The sequence below is a fragment of the Poromitra crassiceps genome (genome assembly GCF_964638095.1).
Source record: "Poromitra crassiceps genome assembly, chromosome: 10".
NCBI lineage: Eukaryota > Metazoa > Chordata > Actinopteri > Beryciformes > Melamphaidae > Poromitra > Poromitra crassiceps.
This window is the reverse complement of record NC_139631.1, coordinates 18282691-18307193: the sequence shown is the minus strand read 5'-3', so window position 1 is coordinate 18307193 and position 24503 is coordinate 18282691. Positions and strand designations below refer to the sequence as shown.

Below are 24503 nucleotides of genomic sequence, written 5' to 3'. Positions count from 1 at the left end.
GTTTAGGTATAAGACACAAAAATCAAGTGAGAAAACACAATAATTGCCTTGCATATTATTTACACCAATTTATACTCACAAAATCATTTTTGGTAACACTTTATATTAAGGTACACATATTAAAGGCCGGCTTTACCGTGAATATATATGAATATATATTAATTCTTAAAAAATCTTAAATTTCGAATCCGTTGAAATTTTTGAAATTGCTTGTTCACAGCCAGAGAAAAAAAAAAATGAAAAAAAAAAAAAAAAAAAAAAAAAAAAAAAAAAAAATGGGCCAGGTGACGCGTTTCGAAACGCGTCACCTGGCCCAATTTTTTTTTTTTTTTTTTTTTTTTTTTTTTTTTCATTTTTTTTTTCTCTGGTTGTGAACAAGCAATTTCAAAAATTTCAACGGATTCGAAATTTAAGATTTTTTAAGAATTAATATATATTCATATATATTCACGGTAAAGCCGGCCTTTAACCACTAAGTAGTTCCATTAGCATGCATATTAGTAGCATATTGGCTGTTTATTACTCATTATAAAGCACTTGTTAATGCCTTATTCTGCATGATCATATACAACTACTAGGCAATTAATTAAGAGTTTTCCCTCAACAACCCCCTTAATTACTGCTTATTGATAGTAAGTTATTGTGCATTAATTATGCTTTGCTCAGTATGGGCCTTATAAGGTGGTAATACGACAAGAATAGTTATTCTCCCTTAATAACACTTAATAAATATGGTTACTTATTATGTAACAACAAACAAAGCTACAAGTGGTAATAGTGTCCAAATACATAAACCAAGTCTTTATAACTCAGAATATGTCCCCATTCTAAAGTGAGGTCTTGCTCATAACTAATTCACTAGTGGTTTGACCCTTATTAACCTATACACAATTTCCCTATTCTAAAGTTGCCTCCTCTTCATACTTAGTAAACCCAATAACAGTATTTATAGGAGCATGTCATATGATAAGAAATACATAGAGATATGGTTCACATTTTTTGTGATCCTTTACACACAAAAAAGCTGTCAGCTGAAAATTTTACAGTTTAGGCAGTACATTATTGTTATCCTTGAACAAACTTGGAAAAAAAAATATTTGAAAATCTCTGAACTGGTCCATTAATAAAAATAATAATTTTCTACTTGTGTTGTGTCTCTTCTACCACTGAATGGGATTAAAATGGGGTGTGTTATTTGCAGTAGTTGTGTGTTATTGTGGGTTTACTAAGTATGAAGAGGAGGCAACTTTAGAATAGGGAACTTGTGTAGGTTAATAAGTGTCAAGTTACTAGAGAATGGGGGACATATTCTGAGTTATAAAGACTTCATTTAGAGTTATTTGGACACTATTCACACTTGTAGTTTTGTTGATACCAAGACACGTGGTCACTTTACTCCAAACAAGTTGAATGTAGTATTTCCAGCTTAGTTTTATCAATCATGACTCCCAGGAATGTGCTTGATGAAACTTTCCTTAGAACTTGTTTGCCTCAGTTATTCTTATACTGTAACTTACTGGGAAAAGTTCAACTTTAATGGTCTCATCACAATATTGAGAGCATTTTGACAAATTGGCTTTATCACGATTAATGTATAAACCTTTCGATAATAATTTGGCCTTCTCATATTAATTTGTCAGAGATCGATATAAAGTGCCACAAACGGTTTGGAAAAAGTATGAAACATAAAGAGATTTATTCCAAACATCATTTATTGAAAATGGAGTATGTGGTTATAATGGCAGTGACAATAAATTATTAAACTACACACACAACATCACACATTCAAGTCTCTATAAAACAATATAAAATGCACATAAATATTAACTTAATACAAAACATCTAAAATCCAATTTCCTTTGAGAGTCTATCACATAGCACCCCAAGAAAGATGAAAAAAGGAGTCGAGCTTTGCAGTCAACAAGCAGTTCAGTATAGTACAGACAAAACTCTGAGTTATTTACAATATCAAATCAACATTCAAACAACATACATGCTGAACACATAAGTGCTCTGGGAGTTTATAGTTTATAGTCTATAGTGAATCTGAAAGAACTGGACACAATTTTGTCGAGTGGAGTATAGTCCACATTTTCCTGTTTACACCTGTCACAATCTATTCACATCTACAAGGGGGCCGAGGGACAATGGAGGAGGGAGAGGGGAGGTGGGAAGAGGCAAGGAGGAGGGTTGTCTTGTGCACAGAAGGTATGATCATCTTTATTGAATCTGAACCAGCAGATTCTGGTTATTATGAAGGTCTGGTACTATAATAAAAAAATAACCTCAAGCCCCAAATAACCAAATGATGGAGAACACAACAAATGAATTCAACATAATAAACTTATATCTAGATGAGTCTGTAATACAATCCTTGCACAAGCTTTTCGAAAAATAGGGGTAGCGAGAACATTCCTATGTGGCTTATTGTGCAAAGCAAATGTTGAGTGGAGTGTGTGTCCTTCTGGATTATAAGTGCTACTGACCTAACATACCCTAATGACTTCATTCCATAAACTGGCATGAAGCTAAGTAGAAGGAGGCTAAAATCCATACATCACCTGTCAGTGGAAAGGAATGTGCTGTGTCACATGTCTAGCAGATGTGACATTTCTCAACTTTCCTATGTTTTCCCGGCAGGTTCTCTGACTGAGCCTGCAGCTTGGCGATGATCTTCCCTGCACACCCCCACGCCGGGTGTCAGAAGGAGACGTGGAGAAGCAGAGACTCGTATGAAAGAACAAAAAATCATGACCCAGACGGAGGCACAGGAGGAGAAGGAGCTTTATGTTCTGAGCTTCTGTCCATGTATAGCATCCTCATCAGCAGAGCAAAGAACGGCATACGGATGTGAGAACGTGTAACGTGAATGCCACGTGTTAGGTTCTTCTTGTGCATCTCGGTAGGAGTGGTGCCAGAGCTCCATCGGTTTGATCGGTGGCTTTAGATCAACAGGGTAAGCAGGCTGGAAACAGAACCATGGTCCTGCCTGTTCTGTCTGTCTAGCTGCTCATAAGAAAGTTATCTTTGTTGTATGACACACTATCTATGGGTACATTCGTCCAACAGCGTCTTCTTTACTCTCTCTTGCTCTCTGCAGGCATCTGGTAGATCTTAAACAACCTGATTCGCCTTCATTTTGCCATTGATCCAGTCAATGTAGTGGGTGACGCGGGTGTACACCCCCGGCTTGTCCTTCTGCCCGCAGCCGTCACCCCAGCTGATCACGCCCATCAGAGTCATCTTGCCGGCATTCGGACAGACGAGAGGGCCGCCAGAGTCTCCCTGGACATGAAGCCAAGGAAAACAGAGAGAGAGAGAAAGAAAGAAAGAAAGAAAGAAAGAAAGAAAGAAAGAAAGAGTGAGTGAGTGAGTGAGTGAGTGAGTGAGTGAGTCATGTGTTAAACCAAACAACCAGAAACCCCTATGCCAATGAGTATTTTTTTTATTTAACCTTTATTTATCCAGGGAGGACCATTGAGAGCATGCTCTCTTTTTCAAGGACGCCCTGATTACAATAGAACACATTACAGTAGAAAAGGCCCCTGCCACTAATTTTACAATGTGGTGCAATGTCTCACCTTGCAGGCATCATCCAAGTTGCGGGTGTCGCCTGCACACAGCATGTTGGGGGTAATGGTGCGGCCGGACAGCACATCGGGGATGCAGCGCTCCTGGGGCCACAGGCGAACGTAACCTCTCTTAACGCGCTCTGAGAACGCTGCAGAAACTGTGGAGAGAGCAGCTGTTAAAATCCATGTTCATAGAGAAGGTCTGAGACTGCCTAAAGCTGAGTGGAAGTGCTTGTGGAGAGACTTGGTTGGATGTATATCGCCCTCTGCTGGTCAGTCTAATAAGTGTAATGACTACACTGAAACATGACTGTATCCTCATGCTGATCAATTAAATATTCTTCAATCAGATTAGCAAGCATCAGTCTTTTTTATAATGTGCAAAGCCTTTCTTTTTCATACATTTCCATTCTACACAATGTGGTACACACCTCATTCTAAGTTTCATGAGCACAGTGTTTTTAACTGTATAATTTTGAAAACCAAACATATTTACTGAATTATATCAAATATATAATGTAACTTGTATAATGGGTATCCTGCATAAGCAACGCAAAAGGAGAGAATATGATGTATTTTAAGATGATCTGTTGTTTACATTCTCCGTCTTTTCCATAGCCAGAGATCTCGCACTCAGTCCAGTCTGGCAGCACCAGTCCTGGTTCAGGCAAACACGCAGGCAGAACCTCTGGAGAGTTGACCGCGCACATGCCAATGTCAGTCTTCAACTTCAACAGGGCTGAAAGTGCAATGTGACCAGAGGAAAGTTAGACATGGGGAGAATGTCTGAGAGATGATTTAAAGTTTTCACAAGCCTTTACTGCACAATCAAGGTTCCATATCTTCACTGTCGGGTGAAAACCTTGTATATCTAAATGTTGGTGATTTTCATGTTTAGATTAAATTGAAGGGTCACATGCTGTAGGATGAGATAATTCTACGTTTGGGTTGTGAAGCCCTTTCAGTTTGATAACCAAAAAATGCATGACCATCAAGCTCAAACCAAAGCTGCTTTTCTTAGTTCCTGAAAAGCAATTTGGCGATACAAGGTTTCCACTTGACAACATCAATATATTGAATATTCCATACTTGCAAGATTGAATAAATAAGTACAACATTGTTGTCTCTCTTGAAATCTTTACTCACCTATGTCATTGTCAAAGCTGTCACTGTCAAATTTCTCGTGGATCCAGAACTTCTCCACTTCAAAAATCTGCTCACTGCTAGAATTCTGTTTCCGAAACGTCCTGCCCAGAACGACCTGTAACTTCTTCGCATCAGAGCTGAGACTGAAATGATAATAATGCTTGTGAGTATGACACACAGTATGGTGAATATGTTCATCTCTATTTTTCTGTGTGTGTGCAGGTGAGTATGTGTCTGTGTGTAGTTCCTACATGTCCTCAAAGCAGTGTGCAGCTGACAGGACCCAACAGGAGTCAATGAGGATCCCTCCACATCGGTGGAAGTGGTTTCTGAGACGGGGCTGGTAAACATTAATGGCCGCCTGCCACGGCTGCTCCGTGATGTCGCTGACCCGGCCCCCAAACATACGGAACGCGGGGTGACCCAGCGTGTTGTCAGATCGCTGCCCACATGTTCCTACAGAGAAGGACAGGTTGCAGTACAACGGTTAAAAAAACAGATTTTTACTGTGCTTGATATTGGTTGTTTGAAATTTACAGTAGTGTATACACCACAAGCTGGGTTAAAGTTTGAGGCTAGTGTAAATAGATCCTACCTCTGTCATTGTTGTTAGTGATGGGGCTGCGAGGGCCAAGAGTGGTGATAATGGTTGGATGCCTCGCTGGGGAAAAAAAGTACAAATTATGATTATGATAGTACATCACAGTCCAGAGGATTTTATTCATTATATTTCTGACAGATAGTTGACTTATAGTGCAAGTCTGACCAATCTCACTGCCATATACAAAGATCAACGTAAAGCTTTTTTTTTGCTGCACTGCCTGTCACTAGGGAAAGAAAGGATACTTACAGCATTTGGGTATATCGCACAGCTCCCAGGTCAGCTGCATGTTCTTGTAAACGTGACACCATGGACCTTCATCGCCATCTGGATTCCTAATGGATAAAGGAATGGAAAATGTAGGGTAAGCTTCTGAAGCTTTTCTGGGTGTCTGGCTGCTGTCTGGGCAAGCACTCGTGTGTCTGGGGGGCGGCTCACTTCTGTGTATTGTATGTGTTGTGTGTGTGTGTACCTGCAGTAGCTGTGGCTGCCCAGCCCCAGCTCCAGGGCGTCAGATCTCCATGAGTTGTAGAACTTGCGCTTGATAAGGGGGGAGTCCCACGGGAGACAGCTGGAGCCACGCTTAGTGACGGCGGTTGTGCCTCGGTAAGACTGACCAGAGCCCAGCACACACTCTTGGTACTTATCTTGACCCAAACACAGAGAAATAGAGAGGTATTAAGCATGCACGGGGGAGAACTATTTCATTTGAAGAATTCCAATGTTTTGTAAAGCAGCCTCACCTCCTGGACACTTGGGCAAGGAGCAGAAATCCCAGACGACCTGAGTGCCTTTATAGATGTAACACCAGGGAGTGTTGTCATTGTCAGGGTTCCTGTAACGGAGAGGCGAGGAAAACGAGTACATGAATGATGTGCAGGAGTCAGATTGTAACAAGACGCATCATCTCTCGAAGTGTCATCAAAATCAGACCAGTGGTGTAGCACTTACGGCCTTTCATAATCTTGACCTTTGATTATAGCGTCCCCATCAGGTCAATCAGTGGCATTTTTTAAATGCCAGAAGAAGTTGCCGGCCCCACACCGAAATGCATCATCCCTCTATGTTTTGTCAAAATTAGACCAGCGAAGTCTGAGATATTTGCGAGAGCTCTGCACGTCATTCCTATGAAAGCTCCAGCTGGTGAATGCACTAAACTAAAACAGACTGGTAGCATACCGGCAGAAGTTATGATTGCCCAGTCCAAGACTGCTGGCGTCTGGCTTTTTGGCTGTAAACTTCTTTCCCCTCAGAGACGTCGAGTTCCAGTTGATACACTCAGCTCCTGTCTGGCTGATGCTCCACGTGCCACGGTACCCTCCGCCCTGGCCCACAACACACTTCTCATTGGTGTCTACGGGGGAAAGAGAGGAGTTGTTATAGTAGAGTGGTATGATATACTGTACTTTCACTCATTTAGTTGTGACACTCTAAAATTATTAGTTAAATATTCTAGTTTTAATTTGTTTCACATTTAGTTTGACAAAATAAAAACTTTGTGGCTCTGGGAAAAAACAGAGAAAGCAAAAGACTAAACAAAAAACTATGACAACAATGGTACGTGGGTGCACAATTCAGTTTAAATTAATTGCATGTTAATGTGTTGCTCTTCAGGGCGTGTTTGGTTTTGTCCTAATACAGGATTTTTCCCAATTTGTGGTTGCAACCAATGGCGGAACACAAACTATGATGATCATAAATGAAATCACATTTATTGAGTCTGGCTTCTCTCAACTCATTACTCTTTAGCTGTAAGAATGGGGTTAACCTAATTATTGTGTTGAGTGGGTGGGGTGTCCAAAAGCCCAGAGAAGTCGCCCGCAGAAACAAAAACACTCATATCCCAGAACTTCTTTCCGTTGTGGTTTATGATCCTTTCCCCCTTCAAAACCACGGGCTCATGACACCTACAGTATGAGTCACAAAGTGCGTCTGTTGCTCTATCTGGAGTCACTAACGAGGTATTTTAATCAGTGTTGTGTCATGCTTCACACTGCTATGGACATGGCTGGGTTTAGTCTGGCATTACAACCAACATCAACAGTATCCAAAGTAGACTCAGGCAAATGTGAGGCGTACTCTGCATCCATCCATGGCTTCCCAGCTGCAGAAGCGTTTACAGCGGAAGTGTTTTAAGCAGTAATCCGAAATATGGGAGCAATTAGATGAAATAATGTTTTTAAGAGTTTTTAAGAGTTTGTTGAGTACTTACTGATCTCACACTGGGTGCCTCTGAAGCCTGCAGGACACTGGCAGAGGTAGTCTGAGGAGTACACCGCCTCCTTACAGGTGCCTCCATTATAGCAGCGAGATGCATGGCAATCTAAAGGGAGCAGATCGTGAACCGGTTAGTTACTTTATAACTATGTTATAACATCATGTCATTGCCACTCTGCTTTTTTGGTTTATCAAAAGTGGTTCTAAGCGGTTGCTACACCATCAACAATCCAGAATGTTTTATTTTTTTTTATTTTAAAATGTCTTTCTCTAGTTTAAAGTGAGGGCGCCCCACTCACTGCTAATGGTATGAGTTCACAGACCATGCAGTTTGGCAGACTGACATGTGGTTGTAATTTGTCTGAGGGAGGGGCATTTATGCCTCACAGAATTCGTCAATGGGGGTGAACGTGCGTATAAGAGCTGGTCTGGCGAGAGTATTTTAAAACACTCTTAGACTAAACTACGCCCACGCGAAAACACAGAAAGCCAAGGGTTCTGCATTTAGAACTACTAAAAAGAAATAGCGGAGAATATAGGACATGTGAATGAGAGGAGGGCAATAAAATAATGTCTAAGGAGGATGTAACAGCAAGTTACAGAAGACAATAAGGACAAGGTGAGGGCAGGCAGGCAGATAAACAGACAAACTGACTAAAACAGCAGAAGAGAAAATCTGGGGAAGTAGGAAAGAAAAAAGAAAGGCAGAGAGACAGTGGAAAGACAGACATGCGGGTCAGCTGATGTGTGTGTGTGTGTGTGTGTGTGTGTGTGTGTGTGTGTCCCACTCACTGATGACGGGCACATAATGACAGCGCTCTCGTCCTCTTAACGCACAGCGGCAGAACTCCACACGCTGTCCCTTCCATTGCAGCCATGTGTCCCCATAACTACGCACTGCTGATGTCTGACTATCCACACAATGTGCTGTGAGAAGACACACACACACACAGGCACAATAAAATATAGGAAAAAAAAAACAAGAATATACACACAAACATAATCCTTATGACATGTAGAAAAGGAAATAAACATGAAGGTAACACAGGAAACACACGTTAAGGACAACAGAGAACTAACTGAATGTGATGATGATATTAGTGACAATACAAAGAGAATGAGTGATGGGGCTCACAGGAGGTGTCAAAAGAGGACGAGGACTTGGTGACATGAATAATCAAAATTGTCCGCCGGGGAGTCCTCCGCTCTGGCTCACCTCTGTAAAAACGAGTCCCTCTCCTAGTACGTAGGAGCGCGACCTGGAAGAGAGGAGAAGCATTTAGCATTTAGCATTTAGCATGGCAGATGTCTCACACAAAGTGCAGCAGTGCATGAATAAATAGTGGTAAGAAAAGGAATCTATTAGATAAATAAAACACGGTATTACTGCTGTAATCTAACAATACTGTTGTTGTCTTTGGATGAACTACTTACATTGTCCGCTAGGCAGCAGCAGAGAGCAGAGAGGAGTACTAGAAGTACAACTGTTGTGGTCATGGCTTCAAATGAGGACTTCAATCTGCGGGAAATCAGATAAAAACAATTATGAGAGACAATTCTTGAAATAAATACCTTTTGGACGAAGGTGAGGCTCTGATGTCTAGACGTGTAGACGAGTAGAGTAGCGGTGCTCGTAAAAACAAAACAAAATCAACGGCACGGCGGCTCAGTGGTTAGCAGCACTGTCGCCTCACAGCAAGAAGGTCGTGGGTTCGAATCTCCACCCCGGTCCTTTCTGTGTGTAAACACCGTGGTCCTGTACAGGAGCTGCACCCAAGCAAACTCCCCTCAGGATGGCACGGTGGCTCAGTGGTTAGCACTGTTGCCTCACAGCAAGAAGGTCCCGGGTTTGAACCCCGGTCAGTCCCAGGTCCTTTCTGTGTGGAGTTAGCATGTTCTCCGTGTGTTTGGGTGGGTTTCCTCCCACAGTCCAAAGATATGCTGTGTTTTGTGTTGTGTAGTGTAATATGTATATGTTGTATGTAGATGATGCAGTATACTGTGATGATGCTATGTAAAGCCCTCTGAGACATGCTTGTGTGTTAAGGGCCTATAAACATAACTGAACATATGAAAGGTGAGATGAACCTCAGAGGTGTCCAACGTTGACCCCTTTCCTGCAATTCTTTTCCTTGTTGACTCGGCATCGATGGCAGGTTTACAATGGGAGGTTTCCACGCTGCTGCCGATAAACACATACTGTATGCTTTTATTCGATTTCATGTATGTAGTATTTCTTTCACTGGAAATATCCTATTGTAAAGCTGTCATCAATACCAAGCCAACAAGGAGAAGAATTGCAGGAAAGGGGTCAGCAATGGACGCCTCTTCAGCTTGTCCTGTCTTTCTAATGTTTCTGACTTTAACTTCCTTCCTCTTCCCCCACGCCTTCCCATGACTCTTCATTCCCTCAGGCCGGACAGACAACTGGGGAGGAAAGGGAGGGCAAGGTGGGGTGGTCCTTTCTAGTTTCCTCTGAGCACGGTAGAGTCAGAGAGGAAGTAATAGTAATGTTACGATTGGATCATTCTACAGTGTGAATGAGTTCAACAAGTTTGTAGTATTGTGTTTTGAGGGATCAGCAACACTCCTCACTATCCTTCGCCTCAGACTGAAGTCCCAGATTCAATTTCGTGTCCCTTTCCACGTAACGTTGCCAACGGCCCCACTTATTATCATAACATTTGCACCTCTTTCCCGCAGGGATAAACAGGACGTGGATCATCTTGACTTTACTATTTCGGAAATGAAACGCTGACCATCAGAGGAGGGGCGCCTAAACAAAGCAACACAGACGGACGGACAGCCCTAGAGCCAAGAGAGGAGCACGCACAAGCAACTGTGCACCATCTTCAACAGAGCAGAGCAGCAGCTGCAGCTGGATAAAGTGACTCAAAGCTCTAGTGAAAGTGAAAGGGGAGAAGTCTCTGTTGCCCCGGGTTAACAAAACATCTCGGAGAGATGTTTTGATGTATTCTTCTTTGTTTCAAAGCAGCTGCATTCTGTAGAAAAGTAACATACAGGATCGTGCCTGTTGATCCTCAGACAAGTGTGAGTAAACGTGAGTCACACAGGGGGCTTAGGAAGGGAAGAAATAAAGTTAAACATAAGACTGACAACTCTGCTTTCTGTTTTGCCTTCAGAACTAAGCTACCGTACTTACTGTATATAAAGCCAATTCTACCGACAAGTACAGACACAGACACACACATCAATAACTATCTGCATACATGCATGCACTGGCACTTGTGTTCACTGGTACATTTTCACTGCTGGCTGCTTCTTCACTGACTCATCTTCTGTGGTCGACTGAGCTAATCGAAAACAGTGTAGTGTTTTCATATATCAGTGAGGTAGAAACAGCCACGTTGGCAACCAGATACAGATACAGAAAACTTTATTTATCCCCGAGGGGCAATTCAGCTCCTACAGTCCACCACCACATAAAAGAATAGACATTACAGTCCTACAGCACAAGTCAGGGGAAACTCAGTCAAACCTAGGGGAAACTCAGTACATATGTCTTAGGAGGAAAGTGCACTTCTGCCTCTCATGTTGTCCCGTGCCCACAGACACACACAAGGGCAAGAATAGAGCAAACACACACACACACACACACACACACACACACACGCACACGCACGCGCGCGCACACGCACACGACACATCACACGTGCTTTGGAACGTAGAGCTAATCAATTCTCCCACACACATTCACTGTGTTCATTCTCCTCATTGTTACTGGAACAAAGACTCCCTTGCAGGATTTTTACTTTGAAAACACACACGTACATACACTGATACACACACACGCGCACACACACGCACACACACACACACACACGCACGCACACACGCACACACGCACACACACACACACACACACATACACACACACGCACACACACACACGCACACACACGTACACACACACACACACACACACACACACACACACTCACCATTAAGAGGACAGGTCCCTTGAAAACATAGCCTTGTGTCAGCTCATATGAAAGGCCTGTTGCTCGATGCTTTCACCCCCTGGCTGCACCTCATTGGCTGGACGTCAACAACACAAAGGCCTCTGTCTAGTTTCCTTTTTGTTTCCTTTGTGCAGCTGTTCAGCTCTGCTCAGTCGGGCCCTGTCTCCGCCCCTGTCAGCCCAAAACATGTGTTTCCTGCTAAAGCACTGTCGGCGTGCGTACAGCGCGCACTCGTAAACATGCACACATATCAACAGCCGCACACATGCACACTTCACACACATCAGTCATTAACACATGTCCATCCCCGCCCATTTTAAAGTGTGTGGTATCTGTCAGGCAGAGGCCCTGCTCGGCCCGGGCGCCTCCAACACCGCAGGATTATCTGCTGCTCTATGACACAAATTTTTAAAGTGTGTCATGGAGTTTTGGCTGTTTGTGGTCATGGTTCATAAAGCCTAATGCACAGACAGAAACACATAAAAAGCAACATTATGCACACAGAGCGAAGCTTGGTACAGGGCTAATTTATAGGAAACAAAGTAACTTTCTGCTCGAGGCAGCAACTTTTTCACTTTTATGTTGCACTAATTTCCTAGGGGGGATTAAGGCATTTGTCTGTCACACCCACTGGGTCAGTTCAGTTCATGTTTGTAGCCCCTTATTATCACACACGCATGTATCATAGGGCTTTACATTAGCATCATCACAGTCATATATTACAGCATATCTACACACAACAACATAGGTTACATACATCTTATACATACACTACACTACACATTTGACTGGATTATATACGTACATTGCGATAGTACACAAACACAGCATATCTTTACAACAACATGCAAACTCCACACAGAAAGGTGGAGATTCAAACGCACGGCCTTGCTGTGTGAGGCGACAGTGCTAACCACTGAGCCACCGTGCGTGCCGTGGCTGCGTTGGACAGTATGGAGAGTGTAGGAGCGAGTCAATTGCATGCGTGGCTTTCTTAGTAGGTCAAACCTGAATGGAACAAATGAAAACAGGCAGTGTTCAGAGTGAAGCCACAGCCAGACTGTGTGAGTCAGCAGCAACTTCTCACAGCACTTTGAAGACGAACCACATTACTGGAGCACACGTGCACACACAGATAAGACAGACGCACAGAGAAACGCACTTGCGCACAGAGAGCTAATAGTAATGGCTAACCCTCTAACGCCATTAATTTCCTATCAGTTTTCATCCAGTTACAGCATTTAAAAAAAAAAGGTCTTCAAGTGCTGACCACAGCTGGTCGACTCTAGCGGTGAGTTCACCGGACCATCAGCGAGGAAGTGCGATGGTGATGGTGTGCTGAGTTTGTAAAGGTTGATGGGTGAGACATTCCTGTCTTCCAGTAACGAGGTCAGAAGGTCAGATCAGGTGTCAGTGTTTATAGGGCGCTAAATAAAGAACTGCCCAAAAGCTGAAGAATGGCTAGAATGCTGAATTGACATTGGCTGAGCTGGCATGGCCCACATCAAACGCTCTTGCATCTGCCTGCGAAGTCTGAAATCATGATTCACTCGATGCTATAAACCGTCTCGGTGCTTCCTTTCCTGTCTCTCTCCTCCAAGGCTGTCAGCGGGAAATGATAAAGTACTTGTTGGTGCACTGCTGCCCCCTTTTAACACAATGGCGTGGCACCCAGGAGAGGAACAGGCAGAGGAAACAGCTTAAACAGTGTTGAGTGTATTCTTACATTCTAATTGTCTTTGGCAGCAAAGTTACTTTCAGAACAATATTTCATAGAAAGCCAAACATTTGGCGCTATTCGATTTGTAAACACTCTTCTCGTTCTCGTCCCAGACCAGGCTGGCATTGTCGGTTTCCATGACAACATCATAACATGAAGCCCCTTTGAGCTACTTTGACCCATTGGGACCCCTATAGGTGCTTTTAACTTCTACAATAGCTTCTATTCACGGTATTACCGTACCTCAACTTAAACGCCCTGCAGTCATGTGATATGTTTACCTATGACTGCTATGTGTTGTAATGCAGGTATCGTAAGCTACTTGGCAGGCATTATCCCTTCTTTACTGGGGGTTTTCAGTCAAGCTTGAATAAAGCCAGTGTGATCTGGCTCTATAACGTCCCACAGAACAGAGAGCTGCTTTGTAGCCTCTCTCAGCCGCAAGATTTAAACACCTGCTGTCTGTATCAGTCAGGAAAGCTACACAAAGAATCACAGACTGAGAGAGGGGAGCGGAAGGAGCAGGTGATGACACTGGAACTGAAGAGATGACGGAGGAGTGGGATAACTGCATGGAAGGAGATGAAACAATGTGGACATCAGAGTCAGGGCGAGAGTGAAGAGAGGATAGAGAAAGGAGAGAAGAGAGGGAGGAGGGTGAAGGAATCAAACCCCAGAGGTCAGCAGAAAGGTGATGAGTTGTGCTGCCTTTCATGCGAGAAGAGTTGACTCATCCCGCCTTCCAGGACTGAGAGACAGATGGACATGGCTTCATAAAATGGGATTCTTCAGCCACACTGGTGGCTATTAGATGAACACTTCCCTTGTTCGGTCAGCAAGAGTGGGGATGAGAAAGACGGTTTATTCAGATTGCAAGTATGAAAAGCGGCCATTCAAAAACTCTGAATTGTTCATAATCAAGAAATCCGACTTCATCATGTGACATTTTGTTCACAGTCTGATCCAGCTCTATTCTGTGTCTGTGTCCACTCTGACCTACAGCTTATATAGGCCCATGAGTCACACAAGGCTCAGGCTCTCTAGTGCTCAGAAAGTGACCACACTGAGAAGAATGTAGATAATGAATACAAACTCACTTCTCGCAGCGCACAAAAACGCAAAACTACAAGCCGGTATCAGTGTAATGGAGAGCCTCAGCTCAGCGCTGACAGATGAAGGGAGTGAAACTGAGATTCCTGAGGTGTTCGCTCAGACGAAAGAGCCTGTAGGCTCATGATCCACTGCAGCAGAATTAGTCAGTTTTTGGCTCAGAATGCATGCATACATGTATACAACCAACACCCCCCCCACACACACACACAAAAACACACACACACACACACACACACACACACACACACGCATGCACGCACGCAAACACACACACGTTTGTACAGCTATAGTGAGGACATGCATTGAAATAATGCATTCCCTAGCAAATAAATGCCTAACCCTAACCCTTCCCTAACCTAACCCTTAAAAGTCTTAACCTTTAAACAACCCTGAATACACACACACACACACACACACACACACACACACACACACACACACACACACACACACACACACACACACACACACACACACACACACACACACACACACAGAATCATAGTAGTATCAGGGGAGAGATATTCCTCAATGACACACACACACGCACTGAACCTAGATGAGCACAACATCATCACGTTCTCCCTGTTATCTCATCACAGTTAATAAGGAAGAAGCCAGAGAATGCTGAGTTGTTTTGCGCTGCCAAGAGTTTTGCAGTGATGTCATCCATTCATACAATAGTTAATCTATTGACTGCGAGCAGAGTTTGTGGATGAGGAGTGAACGCCTGACGTAGGAGGACTCATACCAGACCAAAAAGGTCCAGATGGATGAAGAGAGATAAACAAAGTCAGGATAGTGAGAATAGTAGAATACCAAATGAATAAGCAAGCGTAGCACTGGCTATTCCAGAATCACACACACTTCCAGCTCCTGATATACAGGTGGTGTGAAATTGTAGGACTGGGCGATATGGACAAGATTAATACAATACCACACAGTATAAGGATATCATGGCAACATGCAAAGGCACCTGTTAATCAAATTGATATTCATTGCATGATGATCAATTGGTCATGTGATCAAACAGTGATTTTAAAATCTAGTTTCATATATTTTCATATATCAGGGATAAACGATTTGCTGTTAATAATTAGTTCAGAGAGAGAGAGAGAGAGAGAGAGAGAGAGAGAGAGAGAGACCGAGAGATAAACACACCTCCCTATCATTATTTCCCCACATATGATTCTATAGAAAGATTGCCCAGCAGATATAAATCAGTTGTGATGATTCAGTCCAATCTGCATGTTTACAAGTGTATGTGTGTGTGTGTGTGTGTGTGTGTGTGTGTGTGAGTGTGTTTGTGTGTGTGTGTGTGTGTGTGTGTGTGTGTGTGTGTGTGTGTGTGTGTGTGTGTGTGTGTGTGTGTGTGTGTGTGTGTGTGTGTGTGTGTGTGTGTGTGTGTGCAAAAATGCTTGCTATACCTAGGCTACATCAAACTTCAAAGAAATTGAACTTAAAACAGTTTAACAACAAATGCTGATAAAGCCAAACTATCAGCCAGACATGACATGTTGCGACTATCATCACTAAAACTAACATTAGCCGAAGGTCGCCTATTCCATAAATCCAATCAATAATCCAGATTAGTATAGCCTATTTATCTAATTGTTAGATAGCCTACATATTAGTCTACATATTAGTAACCCTAATCCTGAAACATAAATTAGGCTAGAACAGACTGCAGAGTTGCTTTCGAGAATAACGGATCGGGAGCATGCAACATAGAAGAACAATTGCTCTTACCGAATAAAATGTCCTTTGCTATACGGTCGCTTCTCAGTATCCCTCGAGTAGCACCCTCGTCGGTGTCCTGGGACGTATCGCTCGGAGTGTGGCCGTGTTCCTTCTCCTCCCAGGTTTTTATCGGAGGAGCGGCTGCTGCTGTCGGTGTGAGGAGGGGGGGAGAGGGCTGCTGCTGTGACCTCAACGCCGGATGATGATGCAGTCTGCTGGGCGGGACCGTGCCGGACGGGAGTCCGCTACAGGTACATAGGCCGGACGGAGGTTTCTGGGGAATTGAAACACGGTTTCTAAAATTAACTGTCTGGAAATTCTGGAATTAAAAATATTGCGAGGTCAACAATGGGGTATTCTATTAGGAAATCTGTCTGTCTGCCTGCCTGTCTGCCTGCCTGCCTGCCTGTCTATCTGTCTGTCTGTCTGTCTGTCTGTCTGTCTGTCTGTCTGTCTGTCTGTCTGTCTGTCTGTCTGTCTGTCTGCCTGCCTGTCTGTCTGTCTGTCTGTCTGTCTGTCTGTCTGTCTGTCTGTCTGTCTGTCTCCCTCTCTCTCTCTCTCTCTCTCTCTCTCTCTCTCTCTTTTGTCTCTCTCTCACTCTCATATATGGGTAAATAGCCTAAAACATCAGCAAACATATAGCCTTCTGGTACAAAGCAAAAACCTCTATGTTAATTTGATTTCTAAGTGCCATACCAATGTAGCACCCACCTGGGTGATGCACAGCAACCAGTTTGCACCAGAACGCTCAACCACACATCAGCTATCACAGTGGAGAGTTAAGGACTGAATGTGCCAATTAAGTAACAAGGGATGATTAGGTGGCCATGATTGAAGGAAGGCCTGAGTGGGAATTTAGCCAGGGCACCGGGGTTACACTCTTGCGAAGAGTGCCAATGGGATCTTTAATGACCACAGAGAGTCAGGACCTCGGTTTAGCATCTCATTCGAAGGACGGTGCTCACTCACAGGACAGAGTCCCTATCTCTGCCCTGGGGCATTGCGGCGATTATTAATGCGACCAGAGGGGAAGAGCACCTCCAGTACACTGGTCCTCCAACACCACTTCCAGCACCAGTCTCCCATCCAAGGAGTATCTTAGGCCAGACCTGCTTAGCTTCCCCATGGAATCCAGTAATGCCAATTTTAGCATAACCGATGTTGTGTTGTGATTTTTAAGTGTGTGTAGTGTTGTGTTGACAATCATTTGAAGTTGTTGATTGGACAGTTGTTTGTCCACTCATAGCGCTGATGGCTCTGGAGCAGGTATCTGAAACGATCAGAGGGGTTAAATTAAGTGATGGGTGTGGGCTTGTAACAACACTGCTGGTCAGATGCTGGCCAGATGTTGCATTTGGAAAGGACTTCACTTCAAAATCTCCACAATATACTGAACTTTTTCTTTTCTTGTGTCAAACAGTTCTGGTCATGCAGGTGGTTGCTGGAAACTCACTGACGCAACAAACTTTATAATAGCCTGCTATGTTTACAAACACACTTTGTGAAGAACGCATACAAAACTCACATGTATCTGACATTTCCCTGAAGTGATCTCAGATGGACTCAGATCACTTTGGGTAATTATGTTTGTGGGGGAAAAATGCTTCCTGTTTATATTTTGCAAAGTGTAGAGAGTTACTTTGTCCTTTTCTAGAGCTGATATCTCTCTGTCTCTCTGCTTTTTAACACTCTCACAAGTGCTAGTTAAAGGTATACTATGCAACCTTTTTATGACACTTCAAATGTATGTTTTTATTTATTTTATACTTTTTTACATTTTAGACTATCTTTTAGCTCTGAAAGACCTCTTGATACAAGGAATATCAGTTTGTAAGAGTTAAAGAAATAGTTTTAGATGTACTTGAAAGCCATAAAGGGTTTGTTTGCTTTTGTATTGTTTGTAAAACATTGGAGTAAAACAGGCTTGTGATATATGGTGCATAATAACAATTACAAAAGCACATTGTCCATCTATAAGTCCTACTCTTCAGGAATACGACTTTAAGATGTAAAAAAGAAAAAAGTTTGTTTACATTTGAAGTGCCCTAAAAAGTACCTTTAAATTAACTCTGATGGGCGTGGATTTCTATAAACACTGGCACATGATTGATTTTTCACACTTCAGTGACCTCTTATATAGCACAGGTCAGGCTGTGGGTGACAGAGAAGCGGTGTGGTAACGCTGTTGTTGTAGCGCAGGTCTGGCTGTGGGTGACGGAGAAGCGGTGTGGTAACGCTGTTGGCACCAGGAGCCATTTGTGGTGACTGCAGTCCCCTTGATTCAACCCATCCCTTCCTCAGGAAATCAGTCACTTAGCTTTAACTAAGGATGGCTCAATGTTTTATTAGACCAACAGTGATTTTAATTGCATTGGATAATGCATGTTTATTGTCTTTACTGTTTGTTGCAACTCCACATTAAATAGTTGGGAACATGGCGTTTTAGGAGGTAATGGGCGGGGGCAGTTAATTTGGTGTCTGGCCTCTCCAAGTCCATCTGTGTTAGATTAGTGCGAAGTCACAGTCGTCCTTGATGAGGAAATTCACTCACTCACACACACACACACACACGCACACGCACGCACGCACGCACGCACGCACACACACACACACACACACACACACACACACACACACACACACACACACACACACACACACACACACACACACACACACACACACACACACAGGGTTATGAGTGAATGTTATATGTTGAAAATGTAATCCATTACAGTTGACTGATTACCAGCATAAAATTGTGATCGATCACACCAACCAGCTTTCTAATCACATTAATTATTAATCTGATTGCTATCATTGTTTGTTTTTTGCCTCCACAATTGATCAAACATGAAGTGTATTGTGTAATATATGCGAGTAATTGAAAAAGTTATTTCAATAATGAGAGACTAGTAGAAAGTTTAACAAGCTTTAATGATACAACAAATTAATTTTTGGCGTATGACTCCATGATATGATGACGCTCTCCTGAAATGATGAGAGGGCGTGGTCAATGAAGAATATGATAGGAAATCCCCCATAGGGAATTCTTCAGGAGTCATGACGATGGTGGTGGTCAGGGGAGGACGTGGATGGTGGTGGTCAGGGGAGGACGTTGGGTTGAAAACAACTGCTTCAGCGATGATGATCAGCAACTGAGAATGACATATAGCACATCAGCAGCACATAGCAAAGGCAAATGCGCTTTGTACCGCTAAATGACCGGAACGTGGTCTAATGCCTTCATGTGGGAAAGTTGTTTTCCGGTATAAGCGCGACCCCGTCATCGCGGACATTTCACCAGTTTCGAGCCAGTCAGAAGAGCGGTATGCTCTTAAGGGGACACAAGTGGGAAACGGGTCCAGTCATTTTCCGCGACAGCGGTCCTTCTCTCATGGGCGAGGTGTAGCCTACACACGTTGCTTAATGTTCCAGCGGGCATAATCTAATCATTCGCGCACATTAAAGCAAACTGGCGAAATGATCTTGTGATAATAAGAGCGGTAGGCTATGTCAGCTTCATGTGTGGGCGTGCTGATTTTCCCCTCTCTCCTCTCTGCTGCCTGCTCGCTCTCTGGCCACAGTCCTCCTCCTCCTTCAGTCACAGCCCGACAGGGACACAGACGAAGCAAATGCACGAAGCGAAATGTGGAAGTATTTTGCTTACGTTGCCGACAGCGAAGGCAAGCCCGGACACATCAAACGAAGCCAGTCTGTAAAAAGTGCTTCAACGCGACGCAGGTGAACGGATAAACAAGCAAACTTATTTCATCAGAGTTTTGCCGACACGTCACTCCCCACCCGCTCTGCAGTGCCGCCCCGCCCCCCAACATACAGGCAATTTCGCTGCTAGATTCCCACATGCGAGAGCCGAAGTGTGAAGGGAAATGTCCGATATTGACTTACAGGTAATTTTCCGGTACGCATGTGGGAAAACGGCTTGAGTAAAACATGGACTCTGATATACTACGCTGGTTAGGTGATTGGATCAGCAGGAAAGGAATAGCTTGGGCTGATTGGTTATTGCCACATGAGGGGAAGCAGTGTGAGAAACTGAATGGATGAGGAGACAGCATCAATGAAAGGGGGCGAGCCTAACAATGAATGGGTTATACAACCTCAAAGAAAGGGGGCGTATTTGTGATATGACCTGAACTAGGCGTAAGTAGTCTTCATTATTGAAATTTGTTAAAACATCACTATTTACTTTTTCAGTTTTTTTAACCTTACTTCCAATGGATTGCAGTTACATTTTTGTAATGGGATTTATTTGAGCATATGCTACGGTATTCAATTACTCCCCAATGCAACACAAATTCACACACGTACACACACACATGCATGCACGCAATAATAATTAAAGACAACATAAAGTCATGTTTTAAGATATATATGAAATACTCCACTTTTGAATAATAATTTGTGTCTGATAGTTTTCCCACACAAAAAATTATCTTGTTAAAATGACTCCTTCGGCCTCATTAAAAATTCCAAAGCAACCAATCAGGGTTATCTAGAACATAACTAGAGAGTCATCCCCCATGGGGAATTCTTTGGGAGTCAAGAATCGTTGGTGGTGGACTGGGGAGGCGGGTGGGACGAAACAACAGCTTCAGAGGACAGCTTCAGAGGAGATGATGAACAGCCGTGATGCCAGCAATCACAGCATATAACAAGGGCTTTAACTGCTGAATACTGGACAGGGATTGGCTCGAGTATTTGTGATGTCACGAATCCTGCTCGGTGAAAATCGCGTTTTCAGTGAGCACAGAGAAACTTTCCACTTTCAGCAGATGATTGTGAAAACAGCCTTCTAGTGTCAAACTCTGCACAGACATCATTCTGCACAGTGAAGCTCAAACATACAACTGAGGGAACAAGAAGAAAACACCTTTTTGACTTTAGGGGGTCTTTAACCTCATGTATACAGTATTACCGTGACATTTTACTGCCTAATTATGTGTGGGTAAATGTGTATGGGTTTTTTATGGTTCCTTGTAGTACATTTACAAATTCACAAAGTACCAAGCAGGCTATAACGAATGTACAGGCGTCTGCCTGGTATCTGCTATTGGCTGCTCCATCTTCCAGTCCCCTGCACAGATCCGGCACGGCACCAGATCCGGGGGATCTCCCGCATGTTTGTATGACCATGTTATTGTTTCCCCATAGAAAGATGGTTTATATGGTGTTAGTTCATTTTATTTTTGTGTATTAGCTACATACAGGGCCGTAGCCAGGCGGGGGAAAGTGTGGACGATTCCAAGGGCCCTTGACTGACAGGGGCCAAAAAAACAAAAAAACAAACAAAAGAAAAATTACAGTGCACCTGAACGCAACATACAAGATACCCGCTGAATAAGTGTCCAAATGTTCATGTCATTCTGGCCAATACTCTACTTCTGTTATAACATTTCAGTCTGGAATATGGAATATCTTTCAATAATCTTGGGGGGTGAATAACAATGTGATAGGCTTACAATGGAGTGTGGTGTGTGGGGGTGAGAGGTGATGTGACACTATGCTATTGGTTAAATGAGAGCAGGAGGCAAACAGCTGATTATTCAATTGAAGCCCGGATGTTGACAGGCTATTTTGAGCGTGTGAGCAGATTTGAAGTGGTGGAGAAATAAGAAGTGAACTGAGGAATTGTAAAGTGCAGATTATAGTCTTCCTGACTGAAACTTCGTTAGAACTTCATATCCACTGAATCTGCAATTACCATTTCTGCTTTCTTACCGGATGAGCAGATGCCAAGCTTTTGGCCGCAGACTAGACACATCTCTCAGTTTCACAGTTCTTCCTGTTTTATATGACACAACAGAGCCTCATATACAGAGGACAGGAAACTATACATATCACTACATTGATACATTCAACGCAATGTATCAAATAACATTACAAAAAGTTACCAGGCTGTGTAAAATTCAAGCCAAAAGTTACCAATTGTATAAAAATGTAAGTGAGGCCATTTCCACAGGTTAGGCTTACCTGACAAGACAAAAGCATGGATCTAGACTGTACTATGACTTGCATCTTCCTGATTCCTGTGAAGCGGTCTCCATCGTACTGAAGTGGAGGGGATGAGGAAACGGCACCATGTTTGGTCAATGTAAACAGGAAGCATTTTGTTACAAGCATATCCAAAGTGATGTGAGTGGGCGGCCCCTGCTTCTCGTGACAGGCCCTCTTCACTCTTAAGATCACGTCAGATACGTGTGAGTTTTGTTCACATTCTTCACAAAGTGTTTGTAAACTTTGAACGTGAACAACCAAGTTCATTGCATCAGAGTGGCTTTCCAGAATTCACCTGAACTGTGTGACGAATGGCAGGTGATGAAATGGAAAGAGTTCGGTGTCAGTAACAGTTTGCATGTTACTTAAGCAATATCACATGAGAGGGAGTGCGGTTGTTGGCTAATATTGGCACTGCTGTGATTCGGTTGCAGGAGATAATCACAGCAGTGCCAATATTAGACAACAACAGCACGACCTCGAGTGTGATATTGCTTTTATACAACAGTTCTATTAAACAAAGCTGATTAAAAAAATGACAAAAAGCTGAGAAAATATATGATTTCTGTATTTATTCCTCCGCCAACAAAAATAGTCCCCTCAGCTTTCTGCTTTGCTGAAAATGTAGCCTAATCAGCCTAATTAACTGCAGGCTGTCTACTTTACTACTGTCTACTCTACAGCTGTGAAGCATTTTGTTGATTAGGGCAGCTGTGAAGCGGAGTGATCTACACACAGTGAAGCGCCAGTGCATTATGTAAGGGATAATGTATATTGAGGCGGTGATTACGTAAGGGATAATGTATTGTGAGCCGGTGATTACTGGCAAAATAATGACCGACAGGTGAATGATTGAGCCCGACGAGCAGTCGGGCTCAATCATTCACCTGTCGGTCATTATTTCCAGTAATCACCGGCTCACTATACATTATCCCGCTTAGAACACGGCCTACAACTAAATTATTTCAGTAATCTGACAAAAATAATTATTCAAATAGATTTTTTAATAGCGTTTTCAACGACAAAGCGGTTTCATTCGTAATTGGCACACAAGACACCACAGCTGCAACTGGTTGTCCTAATTAGTAGTGTCTGCAGACAAAATGCTCTTATCAACTGATTAATCCAGGTGTGGCAGAGCAGCGGTCGGTTGTCGAGAAATAATGACCGGTGAATCTTGTTGATTGACCAATCAGAATCGAGTATTCAAGAGAGCCGTGTTCTAATGATACTGATTCTGTGTCATGCATGTGTCATGTATAATCTCCTAAATTTCCATGAAACTGAATTGTCAATATCATGTCTATACCTGCATTACCAAACACGGCCAATGAACAATATTTTTTCAGGCACATCACTTTGACAAAACAAAAACAAAAACAAAAAAATGGTCCTCATTATGTATGACAGAAAAGTGTTATAAGAAGAAATAAGATGCATGGAGAAAAGTTTAGAAAAAGCAAGACAGAAAAAGAAGCAAGTTTTTCAATGCAACAAGAGGAGGAAGATGTGGGAGAGCAGATGTAATTCAGGAAGGAGACAGAGTATTAAGTATTTCTTGGTCAAATTAGTTTTCAGGTCACCAAACAAGATAGGGAGTGACTCTGCATGCTCTGACTGGTTTGGCAAGAAAAGAATAAGTCGTCAAATTGAGCCTACAAATGTATTAGGTCTATTCCCTAAATAAACTATGAGCCATCACTTGCATAATCAGATCACAAAAGCATGTTGCAATGCATTTGCAAGCACTATGATTACATCATGGTTTCATTGCTATGGAAGGAGTTCACAAACGTGTTCATGTCAAGAACCTATGATGCTTCAGACCACAGACTCACATTTGTTCCCGGGACCCCCCAGTCTTTTTGTCTTCTTTCTAGATAGTGGGGTGCAGCGACAATGATAGTTACACATGATGACAGTAGTTCTATGATGAGGAGCTTGATTGGATATGAGGGTCAACGGTGAAGCCCAATCACTCCACCCCTGTAACACGAACATGCCAACAGCATGCTGCATCACAGGCCTGATAGACAGTAACTGTGCAGTCAACTATACCAGTTATGGTCTGTCGCTCTCTTACACATTAAACAGTGGTTAGGGAACGAACCAAATGTCATACCCATCAGTGTTTAACGTGTGAGACTCCAAGCATAACCAGCCTAGTGAGAAGTCTTACTAATTTATTATTTATTTAAACAGATCCCCATTAGCTGATGCCCGTGGCACCAGCTAGTCTTCCTGGGGTCTGAATCCAGTACATCATGTTCATCATACAATTAGTACAATTACATTAGATTTGTGTACCATTATGTTTGCACTTTTAATTGTGTTACATTAAGTAAGTAGTGAATGAGTGGAAGGTTATGTAAGCTCAAATTAGATTACACTGT

General features: G+C 42.9%; 1 protein-coding gene across 2 annotated transcripts; it reads right to left on the bottom strand.

Annotated features, from left to right (window-relative positions):
* Positions 1-1647: 1647 nt before the first annotated feature.
* Positions 1648-16216, bottom strand: plat (plasminogen activator, tissue). 2 transcript variants are annotated; one of them, XM_083644089.1, is made up of 15 exons: positions 16102-16216; positions 8971-9055; positions 8672-8795; positions 8329-8463; positions 7532-7642; positions 6499-6673; positions 6063-6154; positions 5792-5966; positions 5569-5654; positions 5314-5379; positions 4970-5174; positions 4719-4861; positions 4171-4311; positions 3582-3730; positions 1648-3285 (listed from the first exon to the last, which is right to left on the bottom strand). In XM_083644089.1, exons 2-15 carry the CDS (start codon positions 9031-9033, stop codon positions 3115-3117), a joined length of 1836 nt encoding a protein of 611 aa, XP_083500215.1. In that variant the 5' UTR covers positions 9034-9055; positions 16102-16216; the 3' UTR covers positions 1648-3114. The 2 variants fall into 2 exon arrangements, with proteins under 2 accessions (XP_083500215.1, XP_083500216.1); XM_083644090.1 differs by having other exon boundaries at positions 8753-8795.
* Positions 16217-24503: the final 8287 nt, after the last annotated feature.